The sequence below is a fragment of the Canis lupus genome, chromosome 26 (assembly GCF_003254725.2).
Source record: "Canis lupus dingo isolate Sandy chromosome 26, ASM325472v2, whole genome shotgun sequence".
Classification (NCBI taxonomy): Eukaryota; Metazoa; Chordata; class Mammalia; order Carnivora; family Canidae; genus Canis; species Canis lupus.
The window spans coordinates 20,408,348-20,432,764 of record NC_064268.1 but is presented as its reverse complement, the minus strand read 5'-3'; the positions used below and the strand labels follow the sequence as shown (position 1 = coordinate 20,432,764).

At 46.2% G+C, this 24,417-nt stretch overlaps 2 protein-coding genes across 26 annotated transcripts in view; one reads left to right on the top strand and one right to left on the bottom strand.

Moving 5' to 3' along the window:
- Positions 1-8,501, bottom strand: part of SRRD (SRR1 domain containing) — a 31,949-nt gene extending 23,448 nt beyond the window's left edge. For all 4 annotated transcript variants that reach the window (XR_007406259.1, XR_007406260.1, XM_049102017.1 and 1 more), the window contains exon 1: positions 8,311-8,501. Coding sequence is in view for 2 of the 4 variants with exons in the window: in XM_049102017.1 (XP_048957974.1) it covers positions 8,311-8,486 (176 nt within the window). In the remaining 2 variants the exon portion in view is untranslated. The remainder of the gene's footprint in view (positions 1-8,310) is intronic.
- A 10-nt stretch (positions 8,502-8,511) lies between these two features.
- The window catches only part of HPS4 (HPS4 biogenesis of lysosomal organelles complex 3 subunit 2), a 36,209-nt gene continuing 20,303 nt past the window's right edge, over positions 8,512-24,417 (top strand). For 11 of the 22 annotated variants that reach the window (XM_049102013.1, XM_049102011.1, XM_049102008.1 and 8 more), the window contains exons 1-9: positions 8,521-8,625; positions 10,122-10,651; positions 12,878-12,968; positions 15,162-15,305; positions 16,728-16,766; positions 19,525-19,632; positions 20,059-20,175; positions 21,726-21,820; positions 23,240-23,312. In XM_049102013.1, coding sequence (XP_048957970.1) covers positions 10,611-10,651; positions 12,878-12,968; positions 15,162-15,305; positions 16,728-16,766; positions 19,525-19,632; positions 20,059-20,175; positions 21,726-21,820; positions 23,240-23,312 — 708 coding nt within the window. In that variant the 5' untranslated portion in view covers positions 8,521-8,625; positions 10,122-10,610. Of the gene's footprint in view, positions 8,626-8,778; positions 9,268-10,121; positions 10,652-12,877; positions 12,969-15,161; positions 15,306-16,727; positions 16,767-19,524; positions 19,633-20,058; positions 20,176-21,725; positions 21,821-23,239; positions 23,313-24,417 lie in introns of those variants that run through there. The other 11 variants (XM_049102009.1, XM_049102007.1, XM_049102015.1 and 8 more) reach the window with 5 other exon arrangements.

Here is a 24,417-nt window from a genome sequence, read left to right as displayed (position 1 = left end):
AAAAGTAAAGAAAAAAACCAAAGCAAAATGTGTGGGACTGCATCAAACTAAAAAGCTTCTGCCTAGCAAAGGAAACTATCAACAAAATACAAAGGCAACCTACTGTAGGGGAAAAATTTGTAGATTATGTATCTGATAAGGGGTTAATATCTAAAATATAAAGCACTCATGAAAAGCAATAGCAAAAACAAAACAAAACAAAATAACCCCACGAGCAATCTAATTAAAAAATGGGCAGCTCTGAGTAGATATTTTTCTAAAGAAGACATATAGATGGTCAACAGGTACAGAAAAAAGTGCTCAACATCATTAATCATCAGGGAAATACAATTCAAAACCACAATGTAAGGGACGCCTGGGTGGCTCCGCAGTTGGGCGTCTGCCTTTGACTCAGGGTGTCATCCTGCATCTGGGGATCAAGTCCCACATTGGGCTCCCTGTGGGGAGCCTGCTTCTGTCTCTGCCTCTGTCTCTGCCTCTCTCTGTGTGTCTCTCATAAATAATTAAGTAATAAAAAAATATTTAAAAACAAAAACCGCAATGAGACATCACCTCACAGTTAGAATGGCCATTATCAAAAAGACAAGAAATAACAAGTGTTGGTGAAGATGTAGAGAAAAGGAAAATCCTTGTGTAGTTAGTGGGAATGTAAACTGGTAGAGACACTATGGAAAAAATTATGGAAGTTCCTCAAAAAAATAAAATAAAAATAGAACTACCATACGATTTAGCAATTCCCCTTCTGAGTATTTATCTGAAGAAAATGAAAACACTAACTCAAAAAAGTATATGCATGCATATGTTCACTGCAGGATTATTTACAATAATGAAAATACAGAAACAACCTAAGTGCCCATCAGTGGATAAATGGATACAGAAATTGTGGTATATACGCACAATGGAATACTACTCAGCCACAATAAAGAATGAAATCTTTCCATTTGCAACATCGATGGACCTTGAAGGCATTATGCTAAGTAGGCCAGAAAGAGAAAGACAAATATTATAAATCACTTATATGTGGAATCTTAAAACAAAACACTGAGCTCATAGATACAGAGAACAGATGGGTGGTTGCCAGAGGTAGGGAGTTGGAGGTGGGAGAAATGGATGAAGGGGTCAAAAGGAAAAAGAAAACAAGTCCAATTATAGCATCTTTTTAAAAAAAAATTAAGTAAACTGTACTCCCCAGTGTGGCTCGAACTCACAATCCTAAGATCAAGAGTCTCATGGTCCAGTGACTAAGCCAGCTGGGTGCCCCAAATTAAAGCATCTTCTGATGCTCAGTGTTTCACGAAAGGCTAAAGTAATTTAATCTATGATATTTTAAGAGCTATGTATATATTTGGTAAGCTTTAAAAAAAGAAAGAACACAGACTTCAGAGTCATACACTCAAGTCTGTATCTAGTTCTGACATTTACTATGACATTGAACAAGTTACTTAACCTCTTTTGTGCCTGTGCTTCCCCAACTCTGAGGATAATATGAATATTTACTCTCAGAATAGCTTTTTAAATTTTTTAAAATAGTTTTTAGAATTAAATGAGATGGAGGTTACTTAAAATAGTATCTGTAACAGTAAGCCCTCAATAAATACTATTTAAAAAAATCTTATTTTGGGGGTGCCTAGTTGGCTCAGTCAGTTAAGCAGCAGACTCTTGATTTCAGCTCAGGTCATGATCTTAAGATCCTGGAATAGAGCCCAGAGTCCAGCTCCACACTTAGTGGGGAGTCTGCTTGAGGACTTTCTTTTTTTTTTTTTAAATTTTATTTATTTATGATAGTCACACAGAGAGAGAGAGAGGCAGAGACATAGGCAGAGGGAGAAGCAGGCTCCATGCACCGGGAGCCCGACGTGGGATTCGATCCCAGGTCTCTAGGATCGCGCCCTGGGCCAAAGGCAGGCGCCAAACCGCTGCGCCACCCAGGGATCCCTGCTTGAGGACTTTCTCTCTGCCTCTGCCTCTCTCCTCTCTAGCAAGTGTGTGAGCACGCTCTCTCTAAAATAAATAATTATGTCTTTTAAAAAATCTTATCCTAAAAAATAAAATAAAATAAAATAAATAAAATAAAAATAAATAAATTAAAAAATCTAATTCTGAACATTTGGCTGCTGCATAATCATGAGCATTATAACTTTTCATATTTGGGCAGTATTCCATAGTTTACAAAGCACTTTTATATACACTCTCTTATTTGAGACATAATATGGTCCTGGGAGAATAATTTATTGTTTCTATTTTATAGAGAAAAAAACAAACTTAGAGAAAGGGTGTGCTTTGTTCAAGGTTGCACAGCTAACAAACAATCTTCTGATTCTCAGCCCAATGGAGGAGAAAAAAAAAATCCAAACACTATTAACAAAAGCAAAAAGAGGACATCACAGAATGATAAAGGAATCAATGCAATAAGAGGATACAATATTTGTAAATATTTACCCACCCAATATAGGAGCAACTAAATATGCCCAGTAAATAGGAATATACCTAAAAGGAAAAATCGGCAGCAACACAATAATAGTAAGGGATTTTAATACCTTACTTACATCAACGGATAAACCATCCATACAGACGATCAGTAAGAAAACATCAGCTTTAGGAAACAAGTTAGACCACATGGACTTAACAGATATATAAAGAATCCTCCACCCAAAAGGAGACACGGAACACATTCCTCTCAAGTGCACATGGAACATTCTCCAGGAGATATCAGATGTTAGGCTACAAGACAAGTAAATAAATTTAAGAAGACTAGAATTTTCTAAAGTGATGACTGAAATCCTATCAAGCAGCTTTTCTGACCACAGTGGTATGGAACTAGAAATCAATTACTAGAAGAATATGGGAAATTCACACACATAGAGATTAAACAACATGCTACTGAACAACCAGTGAAACGAGAAACCAAAAAAATACTTTGAGACAAATGAAAATGTAATAGCAAAATTTATGGAATGCAGCAAAAGTAGTTCTAAAATTGGGGCACCTGGCTGCCTCAGTTGGTGGGGCATGCAACTCTTGTTGATCTCATAGTTTTGAGCTGGAGCCCCATGCTGGGCAGAGGGTTTACTTTTAAAAAAGAAAAAAAGAAAAAAAAGTCGTTCTAAGAGGGAAGTTTATTGTGACGCAGGCCGACCTCAAGAAACAAGAAAAGTCTCAAATAAGAAAGCCAACTTTACACCTCAAGGAAAGAGAAAAAGAACAAATGAAGCCCGAAGTTAGTAGGAAGAAGTAAGTAACAGATCAGAATAGAAATAAAGGAAATACAGACTAAAATGTCAATAGAAGGATCAACAAAAGGGATAACTGGGTCTTTGAAAAGAACAAAGCTGACAAATGCTCAGCTAGACTCAAGGTTAAAAAAAAAGAACGAGGACTCAGAAATGAAAGAGATGTTCCCACTGATATTATAGACATACAAAGGATCGTAAGAGACTACTATGAACAACACCCCAACAAGTTGGACAATCTAGAAGGATAAATTCTCAGAAACATGCAACCCTCCAAGACTGAATCATGAAGAAACCAATTCTGAACAATTCTTCTTCTTAATTACCAGTAAGGACATTAAATGAATAATCAAAAACCTCTCAACCAGCAGAATCCAGGACCAGATGGCTTCACTGGTGAATTCTACCAAATATTCAAAGAATAATGAATACCAATTCTTCTCAAAATTTCCCATAACTAACTAACTAACTAACTAACTGGAGGAAGGAATGCTTCCCAACTCATTTTATGGGGACAGCACTGCCCTTATCAAAGCCAGCCAAGATCCATAAGAAAAGAAAATTACAGACCAATATCTGTGATGAACACATATACAAAAATCCTCAACAAAATGTCAGCAAACCAAATTCAACAATACAGTAAGAGAATCATACGCTATGATCAAGTAAGGTTTATTTCAAGGATACAAGGGTGGTTCAACATTCAAAAATCAACCAAAGTAATATACCACCTTAGCAAATGAAGGATAAAAATAGTATGATCATCTCAACAGATGCAAAAAAGCATTTGACAAAATTCAGTACCCATTTTGCGGGGCGCCTGGGTGGCTGTCAGTTAAGCATCTGCCTTCAGCTAAGGTCATGATCCCAGGATCCTGGGATCGAGCTCTGCTGAGCAGGGAGCCTGCTTCTCTCTCTCTTTCTGCTGCTTCCCCTGCTTGTGCTCATACATTCATGTTCTCTTTCTCTAATAAACAAAATCTTAAAAAAAAAAAACACACCCATTTTGATAATAGCTCACAACAAAGCAGGTATACACAGAATGTAACTCCAGATAATAAAAGCCATATATAACAAGCCATGTCATATTCAATGATGAAAGTTGAGTTTTTCCTCTAAGATGAGGAACAAGGCAAGGATGCCCACTCTTGTCATTTTCTGCAACATACAGTTGGCCCTTGAATGGCACAGGGAGAGGTAGTGCCAAATCTCTGTGCAGTTGAAAATCTGAGTATAACTTCTGACTCCCCCAAAACTTAACTATTAATAGCTTAGTTGACTGGAAGTCCTATCAATAACATAAATAATTGATCAACACATATTTTGTATGTTATATACTACATACTGTATTCATAAACAAAAATACTAAGAAAATCCTGATGGAGGGCAGCCTGGGTGGCTCAGCGGTTTAGCGCTGCCTTCAGCCCAGGGCATGACCCTGGAGACCCAGGATCGAGTCCCACATTGGGCTCCCTGCATGGAACCTGCTTCTCCCTCTGCCTGTGTGCCTCTCTCTCTCTGTCTCTCATGAATAAATAAAATCTTAAAAAAAAAAAAAAAAAAGACACACAGATCAACATAGCAGAAGAGACAGCCCAGAAGTAAACCCACACATATACAGTCCAGTACCTTATGGCAAAGGAGCCAAGAATATACAAGGGGGAAGGAACAGTCTCCTTAATAAATGGTGTTGGGAAAACCAGACAGTTATATGCAAAGAATGAAACTGCACCACTATCTTATACCTTACACAAAAATTAACTGAAAATGGATTAAAGACTTGAATGTAAGACTTGAAACCATAAAACTCTTCACAGAAGACATAGGGGAAAAGCTGCTTGACATAGATCCTGCCAGTGATTTTTTTGGATCAGACTCCAAAAGCAAAGGCAACAAAAGCAAAAATAAATAAGTGAAACTAGGGGATCCCTGGGTGGCTCAGCGGTTTAGCACCTGCCTTTGGCCCAGGGCATGATCCTGGAGACCCGGGATCGAGTCCCACATCGGGCTCCCTGTATGGAGCCTGCTTCTCCCTCCGCCTGTGTCTCTGCCTCTCTCTCTCTCTCTCTCTCTATCATGAATAAATAAATAAAATATTAAAAAAAATAAGTGAAACTACATCAAACTAAAAAGCTTCTATCCAGCAAAGAAAATCACCAAGAAAATAAATAGGCAACCTACTGCCTGGGAGATAAGATTTAAAAATCCTATGATAAAAGGTCAATATCCAATATATATAAAGAACTCATACAACTCAATTAAAAAAAAAAAACAAAACAAAACCCAAACAATGTGATTAGAAAGTGAAAAGATTAACCAAATGGCATTTATCCAGAGAAGACATACAGAGAGCCAATAGGAACATTAAAAGATGCTTAAAATCATTAATCATCAGGGAAATGCCAATCAAAACAACGAGATATCACTTCACACTTGTTAGAAGGGCTAGTATGAAGAAGATGAGAAATAATAAACATTTGCAAGGATGTGGAAACAAGGGAACCCTGGTGCACTGTTGGTGAGAATGTAAGTAGGTGCAATACTGTGGGTTCCTCAAAAAGTTAATAGAACTATCATACAATCCAGCAATTTCTCTTCTGGCTATTCATCCAAAGAAAACAAAGGCACCTATTTGAAAAGATATATGAACCCTCATGTCCACTGCAGCATTATTTACAATAGCTAAAATATGAAGACAACCTAGGTGTCCATGGAGGGATGAATCAGAAGATGTGGTGTATCTATATAAAATGAAATACTATTCAGCCCTAATAAAGAATGAAATCTTTTCATTTGCAAAAATGTGGATGGATTCTGAGGGCATGAGGCTAAATGAAATAAGTCAAAGACAAATATGGCATGATATCACTTAAAAAAAATGTTAAAGATTATTTCAAAGAGAGAGAGGGGGGATCCCTGGGTGGCTCAGCAGTTGAATGTCTGCCTTCGGCCCAGGGCATGATCCTGGAGTCCCGGGATCGAGTCCCGCGTCGGGCTCCCTGCATGGAGCCTGCGTCTCCCTCTGCCTGTGTCTTTGCCTCTCTCTCTCTGTCTTTCATGAATAAATAAACAAAATCTTTTAAAAAAAGAGAGAGAGAGAAAGAGCAGTGGGGAGGGACAGAGGGAGAAAGAGAAACAGAATCCCTGCAGATCAGGGAGCTCCACACGGGGCTCAATCCCAGGATTCTGAGACCATGACTTGAGCTGAAGGCAGATGCTTAAAGGTGTGTCTAAAACACCAGAAAAACTGAGCTCAAAGATACAGCGAACAGATTGGTAGCTGATGAGCGTGGGGGGAGGAGTGTGAAATGGGTGACAAGGGTCAAAGGCTACCAACTTACAAATGTAAGTCATGGGGATGTAACTTACAGCACGGTGACTACAGTTAGTAACACTACTGCAAACTTAGAAGTTGCTAAGAGACTTCCCATCTCAAAAGTTCCCACCATAACAAAAAGTTTTTTTTTTTGGAAAACAAAAGAAAACGGGATTTAAATAGAGAAGCAACACACTATTGTTCAGGGTACTCAGAAAGTACACAGAACTTCAAAAATCTGCACAGGAAGTGGCCCTCACGTGCTTCACAGAGGACAAAGGAGCGCTCTGATGTACTAGGAGTGCTTTGAAAACTGGTGAGTGGGGCAGCCCGGGTGGCTCAGCAGTTTAGCGCCGCCTTCGGCCCATGGCCTGATCCTGGGGACCCGGGATCCAGTCCCACGTCTGGCTCCCTGCAGGGAGCCTGCTTCTCCCTCTGTGTCTCTGACTCTCTCTCTCTCTCTCTGTCTCATGAACAAATAAATAAAAAAATCTTAAAAAAAGAAAACTGGTGAGTGCCTGCACAGAACAGCAGGCACTGAATCACAGTGGTTCAGGAAGAAGCAGGGAGGTCCAGCAGATCCTGAGGAAGTTGAGGGGGAATAACAGTGCAGGGTGTATGGAAAGTGCCTGATGAGGTTTCCAAATCCCTGGGCCTGCTCCATCTCATCTCTTAAGTGTCTTCTGAGATCCTCCAAAAAGTTGCTGCTGCTGGTTACTCAGGCTCCCAGTCAGCTAGGCAGCCAACTTCTTTTATTCGGTGGTAACCTCCTAGTCATCTATGTCTCTTGACCCTAAGTCTAGGGGAGAGGAGCACACAAAATTGGCCTGATTTCTCTCAGGTGGGATGGTCCTTCAGCTGTTGATCAGAATCACTAACAAAAGCTGTTAATGTTGGGCAGCCCGGGTGGCTCAGCGGTTAATCACCCGCCTTCCGCCCAGGGCCTGATCCTGGGGACCCGGGATCGAGTCCCACGTCGGCTCCCAGGGAGCCTGCTTCTCCCTCTGCCTGTGTCTCTCATGAATGAATAAATAAAATCTTTAAAAGAAAAAGCTGTTAACTGCAAGTGAATCAAGACAACAGTAGTAACAAAAACAGGTGACATTTATTTCTCTGTGCTAGGCAGTGCTCTAAGCCCTAGGGTGCAGAGCAAAGCATGGAGGTGTGAGGGTCTGGGGTAAGCCCCAACAACGGAGAGCTTTGAAGCCCCGAGGACAAGGCCTGGAAATCTGGCCCCAAGCCTGAGCCCTATCAGGTTCCTAGCTGTCTGGGACACTCAAACTGAAGGCACGTGGCGGGCACACAGGAGCTCCTCAAGTGACTGGCGGTGATGATCGCGGCGCTGGCGATCACGTTGGTGTGGCTGCCCTGGCGCCAGCATTACCGATAACCAATACTGCGACAGGATCAATACCAAGCGCCGGTCCTGCGCTTACGCCGCGCCAGGCACCGTGGTTCACATGCACTCTCGGAGGTGGGCTACATCTACTATTGCACTGAATCCGTAAAACAGGCCTCTATAGGGGCTATTTGCGGATCTCGGATGAGAAACCCGAGGCACGGGGATTCCCGACCGTGCCCGGGGTCACGCCGCTGGCTGCGCAAGAAGAGGACTGACCACCTTTACTACGATTCGGCCTGAAAGGAGCTCCATACTCCGGTTAAACCCGAGCGACAACCCTAAGGGCTTGCCGTTATGCCCACTTTACAGACGGCGAGACTGAGGCTCGGTCCCCAGGCCCCCCCCCCCCTCCCCGCACTCACGCGGCCTCCTGGAGGCGACGAAGCACGACTGCGCGGTCCGCCTCGGTCTGGGTCTCCCGGCCCAGCGCCGCCGCCTCCCTCCCCCGCGGACGCCGCGCGGCCGAGCGCCTTCTCTTCCGCGGGGCTGCCGCCCGCCAGGACCCCGGCGCCTCCGCCGCCGCCGCCGCCGCCGCCATGGCCTCCTGACGTCACCGGCGCGACGCCCGACGTCATCGCCGCGCGCCCGCGCCCGGGGATTTCAGGGGGCGGCAGGCGCGGGCGGCGCGGGATCCCGGGGCGACTCCGGGGCGACTCCGGGGCGACTCCGGCGCGCGCGTAGGTACCGGGCGGGGCCGCTGGCGCCCACCCTGCGGGGCCCGAGCCGCGGGCTGTCGGGCGGGCCCGGCGGGGGCGGGGCGCGGACGCCGAGGGGCGGGACCCGGCCGACCGCGCCGCTGGGCCCCGCCGGCCCCGCCGCCCGCACCTCTGCTCGCAGGCCCCCGGCCCCGGAGCCCGTGCCCTGGGCCAGCTCCCGGGGCCGCCGTTAGCGCCGCTCTCCCTGGCCGGCTGCTCGCCGAGGCCGCTCCCTGCACCCACCACCTTCCTGCCGCAGGCCCTGCGGCCGCGGCCGGCTGTTGCTGCGCCTTCCCGGGCCGCCGGAGCCTTCTCTGGCCGCGTTCCGGCGCCTGCCCGCCCGCCCCGGCATCACCAGGCTCCTCGGGGCCGTTCAGAGGCAAGAGCGGGGAGCCTGGCAGCGTAGGGCCCAGTCGTCTGGGAAGGAGGGCGAGGGGGTCGCAGGCTGCTGCCCTCGATTCCGCCGGCCCCCGGCCCGTCCGCAGGGAGACCCTCCGCTGGGGGCCTCAAGCCTTGGAAACGTGGACATTTTACAAGCCCCAGAGAGTCGGGGGAGTCCGCCCTAGGTACTTCTCTCCAGGCAAAGAGCCTTAAAGAGCTGTTGTCGCCCCTGGAGGGTGACAGGTGGGCCTCGAGCATTTGAAACCCTGGGTCTGGGACCTCAAGCTTGCACAGAGCCACGGCAGTTCCCAAGGGACAAGGGCTGCTCTTGTGGAAGAGCTCAGCCCTGTTTAGTCCTCGTGCAGTGTCACCCAGGCCAGCGGGCCGCCTTCCTGGGGAGGCAGGTTGTACCTTGTGAGCTGCCTGCGTCCCTGCAGGGAGCAAGCCAGAAACCAGTAATTCTTTTTTTAAAGATTTTTTACTTATGTATTCATGAGACACACAGAGAGAGAGGCAGAGACACAGGCAGAGGGAGAAGCAGGCTCCACGCAGGGAGCCCCACGCAGGACTCGATCCCGGGTCTCCAGGAGCACGCCCTGGGCTGAAGGCAGGTGCTGAACCGCTGAGCCACCCGGGCTGCCCTGAAACCAGTCATTTTTGAACAGTGCAAGAGAGAAGTAATAAACCAGCGCCCCTTCTGACTGTGAAATTCCATGATACTCAGTCTTCTGTTCTTTTGCAGTTTGAAAGCCACTCGATAAGCTTGTTTTGAAAACTTGCCCAGCTCTGGAATGCATGTTCAGCCCACTTTGGAGCTGTCAAGGTGACAGTTCCTTATTTTGAGTTCCATTATTACTGCAGCAACGGCCTTATTTGTATAGTTGTGGTTGGCACCCAGAGTTTTTTCACACCGGCTATTTAATTTTATGTTCTGTGAGGCATAGCTGTTGAGAGAAACTGAGGAACTTACTCTCAAGTCCTGCTGCAGCCTTTTTTTTTTTTTGGTTCTCTTTGAAGGATACCACTTGCCTGACCCTGATGGGTCACATGCTCTCTCATGGGTTTCTGAAATAATCTATTCCTTGTGTTTATTTTAGGACCAAGGCACTGGTGTTTGAACGGGAAGCTTCACAACGTTTACAAGAATCTTCAGAGCAGCTTTGAACCAGACAAACTAGAAATCTCTTCAGAACACCGCCTCCGGCATGCTTCTCCCCTGTTGGGCTTTCCTGGCTGGGAGGTTTTTGGAGAGGTCGTTCTGCAGGGAGCCAGAATGCTGATCCTCCTGAAACCAGCTTAGTGGATTTTACTTTTATGGGAGAATTCTCTTGCTTTATTATATACTCTCTGCCAGACTTCTAAGAGGTGTGGAAGCATTCATGGCACTGACGAGCCTGTGGGGAAGCAAGTAGCACTTTCATGCTGAATGATCACCAAGCAGGTGGCAGTTTCGTGGAAAACATTTCAACCTTTCACGTCTGGATTTCCTGGATCGGGGACACAGAGGAACGGTGGCCGCTGGGGCGCAAGGACTGCTACCAGACACAAAACTCCAAATAAATAGAATGAGGGCGACAGGCAAGTAAATGGCCACCACTACTTCAACAGAGCCGACGTCAGCCTCCTGGTGAGTAGCAAGGCCTGTGTGGCTTACTTCCTGCCAGGCTTCTGGACCCATGTTTTGGATTAACTGCAAATCCCCAGCCAGGCTGTCTTGATTTCATTAAGGGGAGGGGCGGGGGAAAAAGGCACTTTTGTTCTCGGAGCAGGCAAATCAAGCATGTGAGCCATTTCTCTCATGAGCTGCCAGATTGTCACCGTGCAGTGTTTGAGTAACTTGAGCATTGCTGGTAGACCGCAGAAAAAATGGCCATGGCCGGGTCACACAGCCGGCTTTGATGACAGTAGCCTTTGTAGCCTTTGTTGGTAAGAGATGAGAAATGGCTGCAGTGTGGAGCTCCACCACTAGAAGAGGTTTGGCCAGTCCACCTCTTGAAGGGTATTACACAACGTCTGCCTGAAACTCCATTCCCTTCTCAACTCCAAATGGGTTAAGCCTCTCTTCTCATTTGCTTCAGCAAACATTCCTTGGGAAATGAAAGCAAAAGGCTTGTTTTTTTGTTTTGTTTTGTTTTGTTTTTAAAGATTTTACTTACTTATTCATGAGAAACACAGAGAAAGAGGCAGAGACACAGGCAGAGGGAGAAGCAGGCTCCATGCAGGGAGCCCAATGCGGGACTCGATCCTGGGACTCCAGGATTACGCCCTGGGCCAAAGGCAGATGCTCAACAGCTGAGCCACCAAAGTGTCCCCTGGTTTTCTATTGTGTGCCTGAGTGAGGGTGCTTTCACTCAGAGAACATAGGAGAGGGTAAGTGGGGCCTGGCAGTGAGGTTTCTGATTGGAGTTTGACACATTTTTGAGGGCTTTTGATCTTGACTTGCCCTGCAGCCAGCTGCACACGTGGTCCTGGAACTCAGAAAAGCAGACTGCACTAGAAACAGAGTTCCCACTTGTCATCAGGAAGAGAAGGTGGGAGCCAGAGAGAGTGGCAGGGGGAGGGTGTAGATCCAGGAAGAAGCACACGTGACAGAGCGGTCACAGCTCCTCCTCCTTATACTCTAGCCTGATGAGCGTGCTTTCAGAGAGGTAAAACCCGGGTCCAGCTCCAGGGAGAGAGAGAAAGAGGCAGAGACACAGGCAGAGGGAGAAGCAGGCTGCACTCAGGGAGCCCAACGTGGGATTCGATCCCGGGTCTCCAGGATGGCGCCCTGGGCCAAAGGCAGACGCCAAACTGCTGCGCCACCCAGGGATCCCCCTGCTTTGTAGTTTTAAACAGGTTAATTGTGGTTACATGGCAGAGTCGACTGTGAGAGTCCTTAGCAAAGAATGGAGGATTATGGAAATTGAGAAGAGAGATTTATCTCGGAGGAGGAAATCAGAAATTTAATGAGGGGTTATATCAGAGTTGTACTTACATACTGTTAGGGTTTTGCCAGGCAGAGAGGGGTTCAGGGCTCTGCTGTGAACTCTCTTGAGCCCCATTTTCCCATTATAGACTCTATCCTGCATTAAAACTGTATGTTTATTGTCTCCCTGCTATCGCCTTGGCCCCAAGGCCGGTAGAGGGAGAGCACACTGTCGGGCCTCATTTACTGTTCATTGAACAAATGCATGAATTTATGGTCCAAGGGAATTGGGAATGTCCAAGGAATATTTCCAGAGGGAATGTCCAAGGAATATTTCCAGAGATCATTGTGTCCCCCAGTTGTGAGGTGCGCAGCTAAGACATCCCTAACTAATTTTATTATCCAAGCCTGAAAAGACAGTATATATGGTTGTATAGTTAAGGGTCCGTGTCTCAAACAAGAGATGCCACTGGGTGCTCTGTCTCTCCTCTGGCTACTCGTTGGTCTTTCTGGCCAGTCTGACAGCTGGATAGAGGCATATTTTTAGTTTGACTGGACAGCACTCATGAAATGGTTTTTATTATCTATTTGTAGCTACTGGGTTCTTTCTCCTCTGAGGCCACCAGAAGACTTCTCAAATACTAAGTAAGGAGACCTTCTCACTCTGGAAAAGAGGAAGCTGTGGTTTTTTGTTTGTTTGTTTGTTTGTTTGTTTTTTAAAGATATTTATTTATTCATGAGAGACACAGAGAGAGGCAGAGACAGAAGCAGGCTCCATGCAGGCAGCCCGATGTGGGACTCCATCCCAGGACTCCAGGATCACGCCCTGAGCCGAAGGCAGACACTCAACTGCTGAGCCACCCAGGCGTCCTGAGGAAGCTGTGTTTTAAAATGCCTTGATCACTGGATGAAAGGAAACATGGCTCTATTCTGTTCTCTTGCCAGGTGGAATTACTTTTTCCTTTATGATAGTTCAAAGGTAAAGGAAGAAGGGGATCCAACGAGAGCTGGCATTTGTTATTTCTATCCTCCTCAGGTAAGCCCCACAGCGTGTTACTGTTCGGTGGGGATCCTACTGCCTCAGAGTGGTGGCTTTTCAAAAGTATAGCATTGACATTGGGACAGTTATCTTTGCATAACCCAGGCATTTGACATTTCTGCTCTCTTATTCTTAGTTGTATTATTTTTGTTGTTCTGGTCTTGAAATTGCCAGACAGCTCTACACTCCATCCTCTCTAGCTCTCTGTGAACATCCTAATTTTTTGTCTGCTTCCCCTTGCTCCCAAGTTTTGATCGGCTCATTTAAAACACTTTTCTTTAAAAAAAGATTTATTGGGGGAATATTATTCAGCCATTAGAAATGACAAATACCCACCATTTGCTTCAACGTGGATGGAGCTGGAGGGTATTATGCTGAGTGAAATAAGTCAATCGGAGAAGGACAGACATTATATGGTCTCATTCATTTGGGGAATATAAAAGGTAACGAAGGGGAATAAAGGGGAAAGGAGAAAAAATGAGTGGGAAATATCAGAAAGGGAGACAGAACATGAGAGACTCCCAACTCTGGGAAACAAAGTAGGGGTGGTAGAAAGGGAGGTGGGCGGGGGGTGGAGGTGACTGGGTGACGGGCACTGAGGGGGGCACTTGATGGGATGAGCACTGGATGTTATTCTATATGTTGGCAAATTGAACACCAATAAAAAATAAATTAAAAAAAAAAAGATTTATTGGGGATTCTTGGGTGGCTCAGTGGTTTGGCGCCTGCCTTCAGCCCAGGACATGATCCTGGAGACCCGGGATCAAGTCCCACATCAGGCTCCCTGCATGGAGTCTGCTTCTCCTTCTGCCTATGTCTCTGTTTCTCTCTCTCTCTCTTTCTCTCTCTCTCTCTCTCTGTGTCTCTCATGAATAAATAAATAAAATCTTTAAAAAAAAAAGATTTATTTTAGAGAGAGAAAGTATGTGCATGGATAATTTCGGGGAGGGGCAAAGAGAGAATCTCAAACAGACTCTCCACTGAGTTTAGAATCCTACTTGAGGCTCTGTCCGCAATCCTGAGATGATGACCTGAGCCAAAACCAAGAGTCAGATGCTCAACTGACTTAGCCACCCAGGTGCCCCTAAAACACTTTTATTCAAACTATACAAAAGCAGAGAGGAGAGTATCATGAACCCTCACGAACCAGTTAACTAGTGACAATAATTCCTTAGTGTCATGTGATACTATCTGTATTCAAAATTTGCCTTTCTGTCTTAGAGGCTACTTAATCAGACCTTGCTCCTTCCTTCCATCCCCCCCCCTTCCTTCCCCACCACCCACCTTCCTAGTCAAGATCCAAACAAGGTCCACATATTCCATTTGATTCTTTTGTGTTTTAAGTCTCTTTTGTTGTGTAACACTCCTCACCCACCAACTCATTACCACCTAACCTCCCCCTTGCCCCCTCACCCTGGCTATGCCACTGAATTACTAAAGAAGCCTATTCTACTATTTGCACAGTAGAATGTCAGAAGGTCCCACACTCTGGATTGGCTGGATCACTTCCTCGTGGCAGTGTCATTTCAAGTCTTCCTTCCCCTGTACTCCTTTACAAGAGTAGTAAGATCTGGAGCTCTGATTAGGTTTAAGTTTGGTTCTTTTAAGCAAGACTTCTTCCTGATGGGTGTGTAGATTTTCTGTTGCATGACACAATGTCTGGCTGCCCCACAGTTGAGTCAATGCTGAGACCAATTAGGAGGTCTGTGTATTCACTCATATGATCACACTCCCACTTGGGTAGTTGGGATTTATCTGAGCTGCTCTGGCCACTCTTCAGGGAATCTGAACAGGGACCAAGGGCTCCTGGTGCAGCCCACATCAGGCCTCTAGTCCTAGGAACAAAAACATAGTTCTGCCCAGGCATCATGTGCACTCAGCTGTGAATGTTTTGTGGCAGTTCTGTCCTCCCAGGTAGGGGACCACACACTAGGCCTGACAAGGGCCTAGGAGTGAATACTGATGCCTTGTAAGCCATGGAAGGTCTACATCACACATTCTCCTTTGTCATTGGTATTACCACCCTTAAATAGGAAAATCATGCTTAGCTCCCAGGCCATCTGAAAGCAGGTAACAGCCCAGATCTGGCCTGCCAGCCGTAGTCTACTACAGCTTCAGCCCTGCTCTAAGGAATGCCATTCGAGTTCAACAGTTTCAGCTTCCCCTCTGGTCTTTACTGCTTCCCCACAGACCCTTTTGGACCAGCAGGACTTGCTCTGTGGACAGATTGCTGGCGTTGTGCGCTGTATCTCTGACCTCTCTGCCTCTGCCCCTGCCCTCATTCGTCTGCGGAAACTGAAGTTCGCCATCAAGGTTGATGGAGAGTACCTTTGGGTGAGTTTACTAGGGAGAACCTAGGGTTGCCTCCACCATGAGCCATCTGTCTTGCTGACGAGTGCTGTGTCGCCAAGGAGCTTTGGAGTCTAGGATCCCCTCCACACCCATAGGGGCTACGTGCATTATCATCACACTGCCTGTCTGTAGGTGCCACTGTAACTGAATGTTCTCCAAAACCTTTCTTTCTTTCTTCCTTTCTTTTTTTAAAGATTTTATTTATTTATTTGAGAGAGAGAGTGTGTGTGACAGAGAGAGAGCATGAGCAGGGAGCCCGATGCGGGGCTCGATCCCAGGACCCTGGCTGGGATCATGACCTGAGCCGAAGGCAAGCGCTTAATCAACTGAGCCATCCAGGTACCCTCAAGAACATTTCTAACCTGTCCTGCATTGCATGTGGCTGCTTTCTCATTGCCTTTGAGGAACTTCAGCCAGCCTGCAGAAACTCTCCTTGCTCTGTGATGTAGATCAGGTTTTCATTCTCCGTCTTTTCTCCTCTGTACTCCCCACGTTTACAGGGCAGTTGGCCCAGAAATTCGGAAACATTGATATATAGATGTTGGATTTCAAAGAACCATTAAAAAATGATAAAACCATTTCTTTACAGCTGATGGTACCATACACACTAGGGTATTTTTTTTTAAAGATTTTATTTATTTATTCATGAGCGACAGAGAGAGAGAGAGAGGTAGAGACACAGGCAGAGGGAGAAGCAGGCTCCACACAGGGAGCCCAACATGGGACTCGATCCTGGGTCTCCAGGATCACACCCTGGGCTGAGGGCAGCACTAAACCACTAAGCCACTGTAGCTGCCCCACACTAGGGTCTTATTGTCCTATGCCTACACTCACTTAAAACTGATTTCCGAGGTGAAAGGATGTTTGAGTATGAGGTGGTATATTCAGCTTTGCATGTATGCCTGCCAGCATCGTATTATGACACTTTTCTCACATGGCAAACCGTTGAAGGAATTTTACAGTGAACACTCATCTTCTTCACAACACTTCCAGATTCTACAGGTACCATTTTATCATATACATTATTTACCACAGTAGTCTTAGCACATCTGTCCATCTATCCCCTCATCTTTTGGCAATCCAGGTTTTATTTGAACACTTGCCAAAATTGCACACACTAATATACTCCTCCTGCCACCCCAGTACCTCATTGTGCATAACATTAAGTAGAGTTCAGTAGTGCTTTGTGATTTTTGCAGAGGCATGGGAGGGGGTAAAGTTACATACACTGAAACACATAAAAATCTTGAGTGCACCCTGAACAAGTTTGGACAAATGACTCTCTGACACAAATCCCATCAAGACGCAGAATGTTAGCATCACTCCGGGCAGCTCCCTGACGTCCAGTTAATTCTCACCCCAAGCCCCAAGCAACCGTTGTTTTCTCATTTTTTCCCTCCACAGGTAAGTTTCGCCTGTTCTAGAAGTCACAGGAGTGAAATAGTATGTATCATATTCCTCTCTGTGGGCTGCTTTTGTATACTGTGAGCCTGTTGGGCATGGATCAGCAGTTCATTCCTTTTTACTGTTCAACAGCTTTGTCTGAATGTCCATTGTCTGGATAGGTCTACTTAACTTTCCTTTTTCTAGAACTGTGAGCCATGTCTAGTGAAGGGCAATTAAGAATAAGGCCCCTAGGAACATTCCTATCTGAGTCTTCTTGTGGTTATGACTTCATTTCTCGTGGGTAAATATCTAGGTCACAGGGTAGATGTATGTTGAATTTCTAAGAAACTGCCAGACTTTTTCCCAAAGCAGTTGCACCATTTTACACTCATACTAACCATGTGTGTGTGAGAATTGGTTATTCCGTGTCCTTGTCAATGCATGCTGTCAGTCTGTTCAATTTGAGCCATTCTGCTGGGTGTGTAGTAATATCTTATTGTGGTTTGCATTTACATTTCCTTAGTGACTAATGATACTATGGGCACTGATATATCTCCCTTTGAGAAGTGTCTGTCCAAAGCTTTTTTGCCTATTTTTTAAATTGGGTTTTCTTTCTTTACGGAGTCTGAGTTCTTTATATATATCAGCTGTTTGTTAGATACATACTTTAAAGGCATTTTCTCCCAGTTTGTGGTGTGCCCGTCAGTTTTCTTAATGATGTCTTTTGAAGAGAAGAACATTTTAATTTTTTTAAGTTTATTCATTTAAGTAATCTCTACACCCATCGTGGGGCTCAAACTCACAACCTGGAGATCAGGAGTCACAGGCACCCCCAGAATGTTTTAATTTTAATGAAGTCTAACTTAGCAATTTTATCCTTTGTGGTTATTGCCTTCTGTATCCTGTCTGAAACCATTCCCTACCCTGTTGGAGAAGACATTCTCCAATTTTTTTGGTCAGCTTTATAGTTTCCACTTTTAAACTTAAGTCTAGGGGGGATCCCTGGGTGGCTCAGCGGTTTAGCACCTGCCTTTGGCCCAGGGTGCGATCCTGGAGACCAGGGATCGAGTCCCGCCTTGGGTTCCCGGCATGGAGTCTGCTTCTCCCTCTGCCTGTGTCTCTGCCTCTCTCTGTGTGTCTCTCTGTCTATCATGAATAAATAAATCAATCAATCAATCTTAAAAAAAAAAAACTTAAGTCTGGGGATGCCTGGGTGGCTCAGTAGTTGAGCATCTGCCTTCGGCTCAGGGCGTGATCCCAGGATCCGGGATCGAGTCCCACGTCGGGATCCCTGCAAGGAGTCTGCTTCTCCCTCTGACTATAGCTCTGCCTCTTTCTCTGTGTGTCTCATGAATGAATAAATAAATCTTAAAAAAATAATAAAAATAAACTTAGGTCTGTAACCCACCTTGGATTAATATTTGTGCATGATGTGACATAGAGGTCAAAGGTCACCTTTTCCCCTATGGATATCCAGTGGCTCCGGTGCCATGGTTGAAAAAAATCTTCTGCTTGGATTCCTTTGGCTCTTCTCTTGATGATCAGGTGACTGCTGTAGTGGGGGGTTTGTTTCCGGGCTCTATTCTTTTGCATTGATCTATTGGAGAATCTCATAGAAGTACTGCACTGTCTTGAAATCAGATAGTCTAAGCTGGAGGACAAAAATCTTTATGCTTTTCCAAGACAGCTTTGGCTAATTTAGGTCCTTTGTGTTTCTCTCATGGAATCAGCATGTCAGTTTCTTTTTTTTTTTTTTTTTTTTTTTTTTTTTTAGCGTGTCAGTTTCTGAAGAAAAGCTGGCAGGTTTATGATTAGAGTTGCATTCAATCTATAGATCAATCAGGGAAGAAGTAAGCACTCACCGTATGGTTAACCCTTGGATGACATCAGTGAACAAAACAAGGATCCTGGCCTTGGTGGAGCTTACATTCAGAGGGAATTTATTTGTTTTCCATCAGGGTTGGTTTATTTCTTTAAGTTTCTGGTGATTTCCTTAGGAAAGTTTCCTAGAGGTTGAATCACTGAATCAAAGAATACAAAATTTTTCCAGGCTCTTTTTTTTTTTTTTTAATTTTTTTATTTATGTATGATAGTCAGAGAGAGAGAGAGAGGCAGAGACACAGGCAGAGGGAGAAGCAGGCTCCATGCACCGGGAGCCCGACGTGGGATTCGATCCCGGGTCTCCAGGATCACGCCCTGGGCCAAAGGCAGGCGCCAAACCGCTGCGCCACCCAGGGATCCCAAGGCTCTTTAAACATATAGCCAGATTACTTTTTGGCCAAGCACAGGTTTCTCTTCTGTGGAGCTAAGCCCCACAACAGCACTCTGGAGCTTTAGAACAGGGTGATGATTCAGTCAGTTCCCTTCCCGAAACACTTGATCCAGCTGGGGAGATGAAGTTGGAGTCGGAGTCCTGTCCAGCGTTTGTAATGAACCCCACATAAAATATCCAGTGCCCAGATAACAGTCCTGAAGATGTAAGGGGTCAGAAAAGAGGTCAGTACTGATTAAGGTGATCAGAATAGGCACCAGGAAGGTGCTAGAATCTGCAGCAGGCTCCGAGAGGATGGACAAGCCCTGAACAAATGGACAGGGGAAAGGAGGCCATGCCAGGTGGGACAGCATAAATAGATAGAAAAAAAGTACTTGTTCTGTTGGGGACCAGCTGCACTGGAGTAGATGGTGAAGGCCAGGGGCTGACCTATCAGTTTGGATGGGCTATGGATTCTAGCTCTATAGAGCCCTGGGTGCCAGACCTCCAGGCTTGGACTCAAAGCAAAGAAAAATGCCTGTCTTCTGGTTTCCATCTTCCCAGGTACTAGGGTGTGATGTGGGGCTCCCTGACCATAGCTGCGAGCAGTTTCTGGATCAGCTTGTTGGAGTCTTTAATTTTTACAATGGGCCCGTTGCTCTGGCTTATAAGGTATGAAGATTGTGGTAAGCGGTCTTCTGCGACCCCCTTCAGCAAACCCAGTATCGCCAGAACATAGCATTACTTTGGGGCTGTTAGTCTTCGTGTAAATACATCATGTCCACTAACAAGGTCAAGGGGCCTGGGAACTCCTCTCAGATGCCTTTGTGCCTCAGTGGGGGAGGTCATGTCCACCGTGCATGTCTGTCCCCATGTCCTCCACCCTGGACAGATGGTTGGAAAGAGCAGGGTGCCACCCACGGGTGCTGGGTCTGTGGTAGGTGAGTCCTTGGGGCAGGAGGTGGGGTCTCATGTGCATAGGAGGTTTACGGCAGGCCCTGCCTCTGGCCAGTTTCCTGTGTGAGGAATGATTTTTGTAGTAGTAGGGAGCCTTCCCAAAGGGTATGTCTCGCTAACCTCAGATGGTTCCCGTTTTAGAACCGTTCTCAGGAAGACCTGCGTGCCGAGTGGGACGCCTTCATTGACCAGATTCTGAGGAACACCAGTGATCTGCACAAGATATTCAGTTCCCTCTGGAACCTGGACCGAACTAAAGTAATCCCTTCATCCCCTTACCCATTTCATGTAAAGGGATAGAGCTCCTGGACGTTTCTCTTTTTCTCCTTAAATGGCCTGTACATCTGGAGAAGGAACTAGAGTGTCATTCCCCAGTCAGGATAGTTATGAAGACCTGCCCTCTGTTTCCATGCTGCCATTGGCCAGCTGTATGAGCATGGACAGACCAAGTCTCCTCAGAGAACCCTTCCCTTACCCACAGACTGCTGTCCCAGTGCCCGCTGCTCCCAGAACCGTTTTGACAACACAAGAAGACAGTGCCTAAAATGGCACAGAGTAAATACTCAGTAAAGGGTGGTGTTATTTTGCTAGTGCCCCAGAAGTGTGGAATTCTGGCATCTGAAGGTCCCCGTCTCTCTTGATATGGATGTTACACGATTGACTTGTATTCTCAACACCAAAAATGCCCAGTGGTAACATTTTAAAAACAAAGTTTCTCTCTCTGGGAGGGAGAACTTGGGAGCATTTTGTCCCAGAGCCCATTCCATTGGCCACTGGCGTTCAGGGATGTACAGGCTGCTTATAGGGCTAGCCTGACCACCTGAACTGCCTGTTACTCCGTGGCCTTGACCTTGGTGAACATCACAGTTGCGTTGTGAAGGGCCAAAGGGAGACGTGAGGCCTTGCCCCCTAAAGAGCTGACCACCTGCACCCCAAGCACCTGAAGAGATGTCTGGGTCACGTCTCACCGTAGTAGTTAAGAGGGTCCTTTCAAAATGGATGTGGTGTTGTGACTCTGCCTTCACAGAGCATGACTCCGGCTAGAAATGGGGACAGGTTTTTCTGGCTCCTGTTGGAAGAAATTTTTAAATTTGGCCCCTTTCAGAATGGCTGGTTGGCTGGGACTGGGCATTGTCTCGAGGATGTGAAAGAGCAGCATCATCTCCAAAGCTTGCTCTGTTGGTGTGGCGCTTGCAGGTTCTAGCTGCCAGCAGGAAAAAGGAAGAGGCTTTTAGTTACTGCTGGTGACTCTTGACCAGGTGCAGATCCTTTTCTGGTATTTTTAGGGACTTCCAGGCAACTGACTCCTTACAAGGACTGTGGGCTGAGGATTATTTCCCTGAGCAAGAGACCAGGATGCTTTCATTTTATGTTACAGGGCAGAATTATGGGGTCTGGCAGGACACAAAGCCAGCTCTTTGGCAGTGGGGCTTGTGCTCCAGAGGGAAGGGAGAGGATTGGGGTATGTGGCTTTACCTTTCTCCTCTCTGCTGCCTCCTGGTCTCAGCATTGAGTCAGGGTCTCCTGAGGGGAGACCTGCCTTGCCCCTGTGAGTGGCCACATGCCATATTGGCTGTACCTTTCCACTTCTGCAGAAGCTGCCCTGTTCCAAGAATTGCATTTTGCATCATCCGCAGTTCTGAGTATAGAGGTAGAATGTAGACCCCAGACGTGACATAGATGTTACCATGTGGCACCTTCTCCTTTTCCCTGGTTTTGGCCTATGACCTGTTCATCTGTTCTATAAAGCCCCCTCCTCTTCCCACCTTTGCCCGCTCATCTGTGGGTGTGCTTCTTGCCCTGCCCAGGTGGAGCCACTATTGTTGCTGAAGGCAGCCCTCATTCTGCAGACCTGCCAGCGCTCGCCTCACATTCTAGCTGGCTGCATCCTCTATAAGGGACTGTGAGTAATACCAGACCCTTTCCTGCACCCAATCCCCCTGCCACAGAACTGACCATCCCAGCCACCTCCGGTTCGTGAGTGGAGAGCTCTATCTCTGGCCAGTTCCAAGAGAGCTGTTTTGGCAAATATCAGATAGTTTAGATTTGACTTAGGGTACATCCATGTCTTACAGTGAAGCTGGGAAATTGGAAATTGTGTCCAGAAAAGAGCTTGGAATATAAGGCAGTTTTAGAGAAATCCACGTAAGTCTCAGCATGGGGCATGCCTTATAGCTAGCAGTCTACAAAATCCTAATGCAGAATGCCCCAGGTTGTCAGCAGCCAGCACTGGAGGTAGAGGGGTGTGGAAGCTTGCTGTGGCCCTCCTGCTGCCTGGGGCCCCAGGGCTCTTGCTACGGCCAGCCCTGCATAGCTGCAAAGCAGCCTTACCTGCTTCTGTTCCAGCTCCTGCCTGCCTCCTGACTGCATCTGTCCTTTGGCTGGTCTCTGAGATCTCAGCATACCTCTTTATGTAGTTGGATGGCATTGGAGGGAGCCCAAGGGATCATTTGTGGTCTGAGGCTCTCCTCGTCATGGAGGGCTGCTGCTTGTATCCAGAGCTTTTTGTTTTTTTTTTTTTTTTTTTTCAGAGCTTTTTGAATACTGGATGAATATGTGAGCAGAGAAGCTCTGTGGGCCTGATGGGCTGGGTTTCCAGTCCTGGTCTCACCTTCCTGGCCCTGTGACCTTGGGCAGGTCCTTGCTGAGTTTTCTCTACTGGAAAAGAACCAAATGAAAGGGCAAACGTAGAAGGACCTAGCACAGGCCCTACTTCCCAGTGGCTATCAGCACAGAACGGACCCTGGTGCCTTTCTTTCTTTCTTTTTTTTTTTTTTTTTTTGGTGCCTTTCTTTTTTATTCACAATCGTGCCACAATTGACTTAACTACTCTCTGTTCGATGGACATTTGGGTGGTTTACCCATTGCTATAATGATTTTGCCTTTTTTTTTTTTTTTTTTTTTTTTTTTTATGATAGTCACAGAGAGAGAGAGAGAGAGAGAGGCAGAGACACAGGCAGAGGGAGAAGCAGGCTCCATGCACCGGGAGCCCGATGTGGGATTCGATCCCGGGTCTCCAGGATCGCGCCTGGGCCAAAGGCAGGCGCCAAACCGCTGCGCCACCCAGGGATCCCTGATTTTGCCTTTTTTGTCTATAATCAGTACTCTCTAGCGTGCATCTTGGTACAAGGCCGGTCAGAATGTTGGGACATTTTGAAGTTCGGTAGGAATGGCCAGAGTGCCCTCCATAAAGGGTTTTGCCAGTTGAAACTCCCGCCATCTATGTCCCCAGGATCCTTGCCAGTTAGGGTGTTAGCAATCTTTCCATTTCAGAGTCCTGTGATGTATTTTGTCTCACGGTGTTCTTATTCCTGTGACCTAGGATTGTTAGCACCCAGCTCCCACCCTCCCTCACGGCCAAGGTCCTAATTCATCCAGCTGTACCTCGGGACCAGGTATTGTAAAGCCCACCCACCTGACTGGGGTGCTTTGTCCAGAGCAGAAAAAATAAAGAATTTTTAAGCAAAAAAAAACCAAAACCAAACAACAACAACAAAAGCTATGTAATGTGATCTCAAACTATTATTTAAAAAAATGCATAAACTTAAAGGAAAATATGTGTAAGATTAACACTATTAGCTTGTGGTGAGGAAATTTTATGGATTTTTGTGGGGAGGGGGAAGTTTTTGTCTCGAATAAAATTATATAACTTAAAACATGAGTTTTTTACAAAGCCACTAAAAGAAGAATGCCACATCATTTCTTTTTTCCTTTTTTTAGATTTTATTTATTTATTTGAGATAGTGCGCGCACATGCATAAGTAGAGAGAGGGATTAGAGGAAGAGGGAGAAGCGGACTCCCCCCTGAGCAGGGAGCCTGATGCAGGGCTTACCCCAGAACCCTTAGGTGATGATGACCTGAACCAAAGGCAGACACTTAACCCACGGAGCCACCCAGGCATCCCTGACCACATCATTTCATAGGAGTGAAAGCCATGCTGGCTAGAAGAGTTTTTGTATTTTGTTTTGTTTTGTTTTGGTGCATTATTTTGGAACCTTTGGTGGAAATGTCTGGAAAGCTCTTTCGAGAAAATTCCTAATTTTAGAGAAAATTAGGTTTGTCACTTCGATTGTGAGTCAGAATAAACCAGAGAGATCTAGTGTAGCCTTTGGTTTAGGTCAGATGCTTTATCATGAGGGTCACTGGACGTTCACATATTTGTTGTGCTGGAATGTGTGTGCCAGGGCTGTGGCAGGTGCTGGTATATTGTGACAGATGAGTTCTCCAAAGGCGTAAAAGGTAACAGGAATCCTCATTTTCATTCCCAGACGAGGGAAACAAATCAGAGCGTGAAGCCTAATGTGTGTTTGGGGAGAGCTGCTGCCTGTGTAGGGCGCAGGTTCTCGCCTGACCCTGGCCACGGTGGTGAGCAAGCAGCTTGGGGGAGTTTCTGTTCCATCTGCTTTGTTGCTGGCATGTGGTCAGGGCCAGAATTCTGGGCCTGGCTAAGTTTTATGAACAGATGGCACAGCACAGTCCTGATGATTTGGTCAGGAGGA